Source organism: Rhagoletis zephyria, unplaced genomic scaffold (genome assembly GCF_001687245.7).
Source record: "Rhagoletis zephyria isolate East Lansing unplaced genomic scaffold, Rhagoletis_zephyria_1.1 Rzeph_scaffold_00344, whole genome shotgun sequence".
NCBI lineage: Eukaryota > Metazoa > Arthropoda > Insecta > Diptera > Tephritidae > Rhagoletis > Rhagoletis zephyria.
In genome coordinates, this window is record NW_016157428.1 from 245,987 (window position 1) to 257,348 (window position 11,362).

General features: G+C 36.1%; 2 protein-coding genes across 13 annotated transcripts in view; one reads left to right on the forward strand and one right to left on the reverse strand.

Annotated features, from left to right (window-relative positions):
- The window catches only part of aru (arouser), a 119,217-nt gene extending 109,844 nt beyond the window's left edge, over positions 1–9,373 (forward strand). For 11 of the 12 annotated variants that reach the window (XM_017610812.1, XM_017610810.1, XM_017610816.1 and 8 more), the window contains 2 exons: positions 7,395–7,592; positions 7,661–9,373. In XM_017610812.1, the coding sequence (XP_017466301.1) occupies positions 7,395–7,592; positions 7,661–7,750 (288 nt within the window). In that variant the 3' untranslated portion in view covers positions 7,751–9,373. The remainder of the gene's footprint in view (positions 1–7,394; positions 7,593–7,660) is intronic. The other variant, XM_017610820.1, reaches the window with a different exon arrangement.
- A 794-nt stretch (positions 9,374–10,167) lies between these two features.
- LOC108359132 (uncharacterized) overlaps positions 10,168–11,362 on the reverse strand; it is a 2,530-nt gene continuing 1,335 nt past the window's right edge. The window contains exon 2 of the mRNA XM_017610821.1: positions 10,168–11,092. Coding sequence (XP_017466310.1) covers positions 10,931–11,092 — 162 coding nt within the window. The 3' untranslated portion in view covers positions 10,168–10,930. The remainder of the gene's footprint in view (positions 11,093–11,362) is intronic.

Below are 11,362 nucleotides of genomic sequence, written 5' to 3' on the forward strand. Positions count from 1 at the left end.
AGCCATGATGAACAAGGAATCGTTGAACGACGAGCCAGTGACACATACTCAGATCTGATCAAGAAGCGAATTATCATTATCAAGCGCAACTAAATACGAATGCAGATTGCGACGAACTGGCAACCCTATTTAAAATTGTTCTGGTTAAGAGTGGATTTAAATGCCTTGCATTCCCTGAATACGTTGCAATATTTTCCTCGAAATATATTTATATATATAGTAACCGATGTTCAGAACGTACTTAAATTATTGTGGAGAGGAAGAACCCGAGCCCCCAGTCGATGATGACGGAGTCGATGTACCACTGCCGAGATACGAATAGCGATTTGAAGTTGTTTTACTAAAATTTTGCACATAACGGTTTTTTAATATTACCCTAGTTATTCCTTAAACTATCGAAATAGGTTCACTTTAACATATAGCTCCAATACAGCTAATTACTCAGATATGTGTTTTTGCGCTATAACTCTAACTTCATATCTGAATAATAAATTGTATGCGTGCTATATATTAAAGTAATACTAAATTTTTACCTGCTTAATAGGGGGAGTTACAACGAAAAACAAGGTCCTGAACAATCAGTTGTATGGGTGTACACTTCTAGAGAACATTTTTTTAAGCATTTTACAGGTATATGTAACGTTAAAGGTACTAGTAGTTATAAAAAGATTTAGATCGTTTCGACGTATTTTCCAAATATGCCTTCAATTAAAAAGTTTTTAGAATAAAAATTATGGCCGAGGTCGCAGAATATTTTATCATTAAAAGTTGGTTTATTCTGAAAGCACACTTCGTGCTAAGGTATCAAATTATTAGTAATTGTTTGTAGAATACAATACATACTTAAAACGTTTTTAAAATGAAATGTTTCAAAAACTATACGCGATAAACCGAAATTTTCGAAAATTGTGAAAAGTAGAGTTACATACTTTTCGTTACTTTCCATTTAGTTATTTTAAGAGCCGCCGGGTAGCGCTGGAGTCGAGTTATTACTAAAAATCATCAAGTGAGGAAAAGTGCCATGAATGTCCGATTACATCGACGTGCTGTACCGCCGAGTATGTCGAACTCCCGTGTGTTCCGATTGGCAAGATTGAGTTGTCCAGGCGTCAATCTCAAGTGACCACCGTTAAATCAACCATAACGCAATGGTTGCGCTCCTAAATAAGACATTAAGGATTTCTGTCATAAAGCTAAGCGTACACGGTAGAGAAATCTCTCTAGAGTTTTACTGAAACAAAAATCTCCTCTCCCAATTAAGTTTACACGGTAGAGCAACTCTAGGAGATATTCACACTAGCTAGAGACAAAATACAGAAATCTCAACTTTTCTCTACCACGTACTCTACAAGCTGTGTACACGGTAAACAATAGTTACCTCTCGACTAGAGTTAGTTTTCTATCTCGAATCGTTGTCAACGCTTGTTGTGTATTTATGTATATGTATTTCTTTCAAAGCCACGATGTAGAAAATATAGTTTGCGCTATCAGCGGAGCGCTAACCCGTCGTCGATTTGACAGCATTCACCTATTTGCTGACGTCATAAAATACATTTTCGCAATATGAACAAGAAATGAATTTTCAAATTGTACTTATTTGCCGAAAAAAAATTTACCTCAAAGTAGACAAATGTACCTAAAAATTAAACATGGCAACCTTTCTCTTCGGTACTATGGGTACTTTTGGACTCACATAAAACAATCTTTAATATTTAAAATTCCCTTGAAAGGAGTTTCTCCGAGAAGTTCCCGCCAAACGACTATGTATATGTAGGTACTCACCAAGTTGGGCAAGTGGCCTGGCGCTCTGACAAAACAGCAGATAACTCAAGCAACGACTGTTGCCAGAGTGCCAGACCACCTGCTCAATTTGTGAATACCCCTTATGTTTTAACCAATAATAATGCCCCTTTCAAAGGAAGGAGGCTATTGGAAAAGCCATTCAAATGCCAATGAAATTAAGAGTATGATTCCCGATACATTATTTGGCTACGTTCTAAATGTACCTAAAATGGTGTGCTTTTATCGAATAAACGATTTAATGTCGTAGCCCTTTCAAAATTGAACAATCTGTAATGAAATTCATTGTGAAGACTTAACCATACGTCTCCGTAGAGCAAAAAGTCTATTTAGCTTGCTAAATAGAGCGTAGAGTTGTCGTCGATTTTTCGATCTAGCTGTGTTGAACTGTGTACGCGGCGAAAAAGTCTCACTAAATAACTCTCACGTAGACTTTGTAGGTGGGCCTCTCGTAGAGCTCTAATGAGTGTTTACACCTCTCGCGGTTTTCCTCTACCGTGTATACTTAGCTTAATAACGATACTCACCCACCAACTATACTATACAGTTTAGGACAGATTCACCGTCGAGCCGGATCATTGTTCCCGCCAGGGAGTATAGAGGAAAAATTTCTTCAAATTTATTTCGTTGTGCAGTTAACCGTGCTGTGAAACACCAGATCATTGGAGAATTTCAAGACCTCCTTCACGAACATACTTTTGCTAGGTTATTTAAGACGGTAAAGGAAATATGAAAACTGACAACCACTAAATCGTAATATTAGTAGATAAATGCATCACTGGAAATCGTGAACGTGAATTGTTGGTGAAAATGCTGGACCAAAATGTTTCAATAAAAAGCTTAATTTTGGGCGGGATCTGATAAATTTTAATATATGGCGCATACGAGTACAAACAAAACGGTAGCATTTACATATGCAAACCCGTATCATGTAAAAGCCTGTTTGCGCCGAAAATATTATCGCGCAAAACGTCCGTTCGCTAAAATGTTTGCACAACACTGAAAATATTTTGTGATGCTGTATTGTAGTAAAATTTATAGAGAAATGTACTTAAAGCAGAGGTGGGCACTACCACAAACAAGCGATCGCTAAAAGGCCTGCTCAAACAGGCGCGGTGCGGCACGGTGCGGTATAATCCCGTACGATATGCGGTATCAAATACCATGGCGGTATATGGGAGCACTCAAACAGACGCGGTATTGGAAGTGCGGTACACCGCGGTACAGAACTCTACCGCAGCATGCAGCGTTCACGGCGCGGTATAAGAAGATATATCGTAAGCAGAGTTGCAATTTAGAGCTAGAGTTCTACCACATATTCTATCTACAAAAGTGCTACAGATTATAAATTCTACCTTTTTCATTATAAAAAACGTGAGTTTAAAAGTGCTCGTCATACATTCGTTGGCATAAATGTGATATTCTTTGGTTTTATTTCTCACAAAGTAAATAAAATAAAGTTGAACTTTTTCGTTTGTTTGAAAAATGTTTTTCAAATCTGGCAATGTTGCTCAGAAATATGAACGGTAAATTTACTGGAATTTAAAATTCTTTCGCAAAAGGTACATAATGGAGCGCAGATATGGAAATATTTATAAAATCTTTCTTCGTGGTTACGCAGTTGGGGCATCAGGCTGGAAAATTCACCACCTTCTTTTCTTCTCAAATTTATTTCGTGAACCCATCTTCTTTTTCTTAAACATATACATAAATTAAGAACTTTGCAGGATAAAACAAAGATGTAGGCATATTCATACCTTCTGTTTTCTTCGTCGAGAAGTGCTGCTAATAGCAATAATTCGTACTCAGAGCTTGAGCTGTCCATCGCGAAAATCAGATTTATAATATATGTATAAATTTAGAAGGAGGAATGCGTAGAGTGCCGTCACATGGCAACAATGTTTCGTGCTATACCGCACCGCGCCTGTTTGAGTGCCTTTGCGTATATCGTTACCGCGTATCGTACGGGATTATACCGCGCTGTACCGCACCGCGCCTGTTTGAGCAGGCCTAAAAGTGAGAATGTGTTAGTGTGCCTAATTCATTTTGCATGCAGACGCGTTCTCATTGTTACGCTCTTCCTTGTATACGTACCAGGGATGAAAAAGCAGGTACAATTGAACCTTTTTCCGACGTTTGATGACTTAAAGGTACATTAGGTACAGACACTAGATTTTAGGTACAATCATCTTTTGATCAGATGCATTTTTAGATTTTTTTTCTTTTTCCTTTACCGTGCTAGTATATTTACTTTGCTTTCATTTTGAAGAATAAACAATTTTAAAGAAAAGTGGTCAAAAGGAGGAAATTAAAAAAGTCATATTATGTATTATCTTAAACATTTTACATTGCATTTAGAGCAGCCACTACGAAAAATTAACACTTTGCTTAGCTATCCTCAAATTCGTATTTTTTTCTATTAATTTTAACGGTTATTTTCACTAAGTCAAATTCAATAGCATTTGCGGTCAAATGAGTGAAAACAAATTGTCAAATGGGACTAAAAGATGGTATTTTGATTGATTTAGATCAGAATAGGCCTTCATGCGTGTACATCCGCTGCTAAAGCGGCTATTTGTAAGTTTTTGGCCCATAATATCATCGATAAAGGTAAGGATAAAGGAAAGAAAGTTGTGTCAAAATATGGCGAAAAATTTTGTTGTCAAAATATGACATAATGAAAACCAGCCTTTATTCACACATACAGTTCAGTGTCTAGGATGTCTTCAAATTTAATATTTTCTTTATATGAGAACTATAGCTATTTGACCCATATTCGCATTTTGATTTCTGGAAATATGTTTAAAATGCTTTCGAAGTTACTTCCTGCAATTTGATTATTTTCTCTAGACTTGCTGCATCTATCGAAAGGAATCGGATAAATAAGCAGACTTTTCCTATTGTTTTATAAAAAGCTGGATAAAGAAGTATACTTCGCAAAGTGTGTTTTTTGTCTTTTTCGCCAATATTTTTCAGTAGCCAAAATTAGACAAAAACAACGCTTCTCCGATTCCCATTAGATTATATGTAGTCTATAGATATAGGCTCAGTTAAAAAAAAAAAATCCATCTTTTGTATACATGTTTTAAATAACATTTATAAAAAAAACTACAAATCAATGATGTAACTTTTTTAGGTACAATCTGTCTCATTTAGGTACATTTATTTCATGATATTAGGTGCAATCTCAAATTTCCATTTTTCAACCCTGATACCTACACGTGATGGTTATGCTCTTTGAGCGTGTGCTCGTTCTCTGCCCATGCCTGACTTAAAGCAACAAGAAAGTACGTTCGCTTACAGTTCGCCAGAATTTGACTTTATTTCTGGAAATTCATAGCCGCTCATGAATTGTTCACACTTTTCTACTCATACCGCATACATACTTCATGAAAGCATCCCTGCAAAAAATGGGACTAATCCGGGATGACTCCGGGAGCAATCGCAAAGGAGCATGCGACTAATACCACTTTTGATCTCTTTATATGGAATGAACTGATCGCTTTTGTTCGGGCATGTCCTATGAAGAGACTAATTGTTCACATTTATACCCGAAAGGGTATAAAAAGCGACTAGTCACTTTTAAAAAATAAAAATAAAAATTTGCGCCAGCTGAGATTCGAACCGGGTTGCTCAGTTTTGTTAGGCGAATACTCTCTCTGTGTGCCAACGCCGCACATGAAATTTCATTGACTAAGAGCGTACATATTATTAAATTGTTAGTAGTACCCGTTAGAGATGAGTTGGGGACTAATTGATCTCCAATTATACCCATAAGGGATGAGTCGAGACTAATCGATCTCCATTAGCACCCGTATGAGACTAGTTGCGACTAATTAATGCCCAATTGTACCCGATTGAGAGTAATCTCGGAATACTCTCTTTAGAGATTAGTCGCACAATTTTTTGCAGGGATACAACCGACTTCCACTGGGTAAACACCCTGAAGCAAAATTTAGAGACAGTCTGGCAAAGCGCAAGTTCTGAACCAGTTTGATTTGCTGCAGGGCATGTACACAACACATACACAAAAACGGCACTCACGTACACAATACATACACAAAAACGGTACTAGACACTCTCGTTTTGATTTCGGAATGCTTATACATTGCGAAGTTAGCTTATGTACATGTGTATATGGAATTATCAATCGAAAATGACATTCTCTGGTCATTTAACATAGTTGAATAATATGAAAACATCCGTGGAAGTGGTTGGACAAAATTTAGATAAACTTAATTCTGCTGGGTAGCACTTCGATAGATGTTCACTAGGGTGATTCAAAATTGGAACTTTTTTGAATTTCGACTGGAATCGTTCGGATTCTTAAAGATAATAGGGAAGACAAAATCCTTCTAAAATTTCAGCTTATTTGAACAACATTTAGAGGTCGCTCAACGCTGTTGTTTGTTTTCCGGAAACTGCAGATTTTAAATGCATCTTCATAAAAAAATAGGTATATTTTCATCAAATCTTGTCGGATTTCGTTGAAATTTCGTAGGTAGGTTCCCAAATATCAGTTTATTAGGACACAGGTTATATTAGTATAATAAATTAGTTCTAAATACAAATATTAATTAGTTAGTAACTCAGTTTTGCCTTATAAAAAATTAATATTTGCAATAATTTTTTTTTGTTCCTTAACCAGTGAGCACATGCTTAATAAATCTAAGATCACATTGTAATTCATACCAATAAAGGACCTCATCATTAAATATTACTAATCATCAAATAAAAAAAATCACCAGATAAACATTACTCATACGCCATGTTGAATCCAAGTGTTTTCCTAGTCATTGCAAATATTAATAGTATAATAACAATATTTTACAATGTTTAAAACCCTATTTACAGAAAAAAATCAATGATTTTTAAAGACTGAATATTCTGTTCCGATTATTTTATATATTCTTCAATGGAATAATGAAATTATTATGGAAGAGGAGTTAAATAAGGTTGAAGCACTGAGCTTAACGGTTCAAAAGTTTGGAACGCAGACCAATAGATAGCCATTTCGGATCACACGCTTTGACAATTCGTGTTGGATGTAGTCCATCATTTATGGCAGAAAATGTGGCTATTTATTGATTAAGACTTGCAGAGGATTTTCTAAACCAAATATATGTTTCTGCCAAAAGAAATTCTATCTCACTTGGAATAATTTTGGGTGCTGTACAAATAATAAATTTAATATACTTGTATTAGGCATGCCAGGCAATTTTGGTATGCATAGACTGAAAAATCACGAATTAATTCAAAATGATAAACAAATTTAAAAAATGAGAATGAAAATCTCAAATGGCAACACTGATTCGAATTAACTTTTAAGAACATATTGTGAGCACTCATAATAGTGGTATACACCAAATTGAGCATGTGGCCTAGAACTCTGGCAAACGGGCAGATGTGTTTAAGCACACGATTGTTGTCAACAGTAATACTGCCAGGCCACTTGCTAACTTTGGTGGATACCACTAATTAAATTGTGTTGATGACTTTGCGGATGCCTTCGGGTGTTTCCAGGGACCACCGGTTAAGAACCACTGATCTAAAAACTGAGCACTTTTATTTATCGGGTTTGTGCTTTTTTACAGATCTTAGATGACACCCGAAAATGGTGGAAAGCGCGCAATATACGAGGCCAGGTAGCTCATGTGCCACATACAATTGTTACTCCATTTAACTACGGTGACGAATCTAATAGCAATCAGTTCTACGGACAACAGGTTCAGCCGCATCAGCAAGGAAGCAGTTATGCACCACTAAGGCCTGCGGTAAACACAATTCTCAGCGTAAATACAAGCCTCGAAACACAATGCTATTCCAAATAATTCACGCACATTAACGCTTTTATTTTTAGAATAACATCGAAACGCACCGATCCCAGGACACTACTGACTGGATTCGTAACAAGCATCTGGGTAAGAAAGGAGAGTTCAGATATTTTTAATATGCTGCATCGCAAACGCATACGTAAGGCGCGATATTTAGTATGTTTGACGTTTGCAGCAATGACGTCGTTTATATATTTTTTTAGGTAAATTTAAAAAATGTATTTAAAAAAACTGTTGAGCTCAATTGAGTTAATATGTAACAAAGCATATTGCCACTAGACACGATTAAAGACGCGAGTTCAAAAGGTGACCGCGAAAAAAGACACGTAAAAACCTTCGGCGGATGTAACAGTATACAAATTGACCAAAGAGTTTTTGGGGAATGATGCTGAAGTGACAGTCCTTGGCCAGATATGAATCTCCGTTTAACCGTCTTTCTTCGTCGAAGTTTTTTTGTGCGTCTTTTTTTTCGGAAATTCTTTTCACGCGGTCTTTTTCGCCGTCAAAACACTCGCACGTCTTTATTCGTATCTGGTTATGATATATAGTTCTGTTCAATAACAAGATTAGCCATCAACAGCCAGCAGTTAAAACCGAGACCACAATGAAAAATATCTCTCTAAAATACACAAAAAATGGTAATAAACAGAAAACAGCAAAGCAGCTGAATTCGCTTATGATTTGTGATACAATCGAAAATTCTGCCACGGCTGTTTTGCACGCTATGTTCTTAGCTACAAGATCAACGTGTGCAAAGTCAATCTGTGTAAAGCGCCGCTGTCGGTGTAATCCTCCTGGCTCCGGTTATACTGATCTGTGGGTCTGCTCCTAGTAAAGAGCCACTTTTTTATTCAAACTCGGCCCCACCTCCGCGGTCCAGTTAGCGAGCGATGCTGTTGTCCGGAATTTGGGGGTTTTCATTTCCATTACGCCCTGGTAAATAATAGGATGAGGGTTTACGTTAATGACTTAAAATTTTATTTCTAGCGACGCGATATGTGTGAAGTGCATACACAAAATTTTCGCCAAAATTTTTATTAGCGCGTAAGTCTATATTTAATGTTATTGATGACTTTAGCAAATAACAAAAATCGATATAAACTAAGAAGAATTACTAATTATAATACAACCAAGTAACTCACGATTTGTTGTATTTTTAGTAATATGTACACATATGTAACACATAACAAATACATAAATACATAGATATGGTGCCGTGCAATAAACCCATAGAAAATAACGCCATATGGCTTTGTTTCAATTCACGTTGAGAAATAAGGCTACATGACATGATTTCCAATAGGGCAAGTAAAATAAAGCCATAACCAAAAATTTTACGTATGGGAAATAAGGTCATACGATCTTATTTCCATACAAAAAGTAAACATTTTTGCTATTGATGATATACATATATGACGTTTTCTTTTAAATCATTAATACTGTGTCTCCATTGTGAGATTTAGATATTGGGATTTAATAAATCTCTCATTTAAATCTACACCATCCCCATTTAGCTATTGGGATTTAATAAATCTCTTATTTAAATCTACACCATCCCCATTTCTATGTTGAGATTTATGTGACGTTTATTCTTTTTAATATTTAAACATTTGCTTACATTGCTCCTTAAAGCCCTTTATGGAATATAAATTCAATTTAAAACGTAAAACAATTCAATCTAAAATACAAACAAATGTATCTGGCGGTTGTTGTGAGAAGGAAAATGTAAATCAAATATTTCGTTATTGACATGACATATAAATTGGAGGTTGCCATACCCAACATATCGTATTTATTGATCAATATTATTGAAGATATAACTTAAATCTACGGCCTTTCTCGCAGGATTTCGCCTTAATTCTTATCAGAGGCCTGATTCTCCATTAAATCTCGCAGTGGATACGTAGTATAAGATCCCTGTGGGGAAAATCTCTAGTTTTGAACTGGTGCGCTTCTAGTACATTTAGAAACAGTTCGCGATAAATCTCTTTTGCATGCAAACAACGGCGAATTTAACACAGCGATGTCATAGGAATTGGAAATTGTCCCCCGCTGCATTACCTTTTCTATAGTTCAGAACCAGTCCTAAATTCGACATATGGGATCTAGTTCGCTTTGCACCCCATTTTCTATAGTTTCGAACCAGTTGTAAACGAAAAAAGTAACAAGATGTTTTCTATTATATTAGTTTTGTATTACCAAACAATGAAAAAGCATCTGCGACGTGCAGACTGAAAGCGTATTTGAACGAAAAACCCGCCAAGCAAAAGTCTATTTAAAGTAAAGAAGACGCCCGCTGCATCCCTTTTTCAGTAGTTTCGAACAAGTTCAAAATTCGCTAGATGAGATCTAGTTCGTTCTGCATCCCTTTTTCTATAGTTTTGAACCAGTTCTAAATTCGTCATTTTAGATATAGATTTCTAAAATTGTTTTTAAAAGTACCACATATCGCTGCTTTTGAACTGGTGGCGATCCAGTTACTATCGGACTGGTTCGTTTTTGGCGATAAAGATCTAGTTCGGAACTACAAATTTGGTTCACCAGTTCGGGGTTTCCCTACAGGGATATATTTATACATCTATATGCATATATGTATATGAGGTTGAGTGCTTTTCGTTTTTGTCATTAACAATTTTATACCTACCTCAATTTAATATGAATTTTAACGATTTAAAAGCAAATGCCCTATAAATGCATACATACATATGTATATACAAATTTATATATTTACATACATACCCAGTAACAAAAGGTAATAGCTAGGAAATTAATCTGTAATAGCAAAAGTGAGGGCCTAACTACTGAATTCTTTGATGAATTTTAACACGGCCGATGCCCTACGAAAATCATAGCTTACAAAATTGCAAACCTGGCAATATCAGTTTATCAGTTGTTTGCATATCTGACTTGCGTATGCAGGAATATGAAATAATCAGTTGAGCACCTTCCTAGGAAGTTTAGAAATGAGCAACTCGCGTATGCAGGGATATGAATCGATCAGATGAGCGCTAAACTGGTTCATATGAATTTAGTATTAAACTTTCTTGAAAAGGACAAGAACAAAAAATATTTTTCTCTTACAACGGAATGACCTCGTTCCTTGCCCCGCGACCTATTACTAACTCGCTTACTTTTTTCAGAAGTGAAACTTTTTGCTGGTGGGTATGTGCATATCACAGCGTACGGCAGTGCGCGCGAGTGACGAAAGCAGCCACAGTAGCATGCTGAAATGATTCGCTTATATATTGCTGTTGGACCTCGAGTTATTGTTGTATCTCGGTTGCGGTCTAAATCTCCTACTTTGGTAATTTCCATAGGAAATTACTCCGGTACTGACTCTGCTGTCGTACATTCAAAATTGTGTTTGAGCTGCCCGTTATTTCGGTACAGCTGTTCGTAAATTTAGAGATTGCATCGTTCATAGTTGTGAACGTTCCCGCTTGCATTATAATTTTGACCTTGTCATTGGAGCAGTTTTTACACATTGCTTTGACTGCTGCTTGGGTTGAATATCTCGTTGCTAAGTCTGGGTTGAGTCCATCCGAGATATATGCTCCTTCCAATGACCTAGTAATTTTTTCTATTTCTGCTGTGTATTGATTAGCAGTTTTGCTACGTTGTTGGATGTTCAGGAGTTTAGCGGTTAAAACTTCTACTGATTCACCCTTTATTGCGTTTTTTAATTTTGTTTTTATCTGTTCTATTGTGTTTTCGGTACTGATAAAATT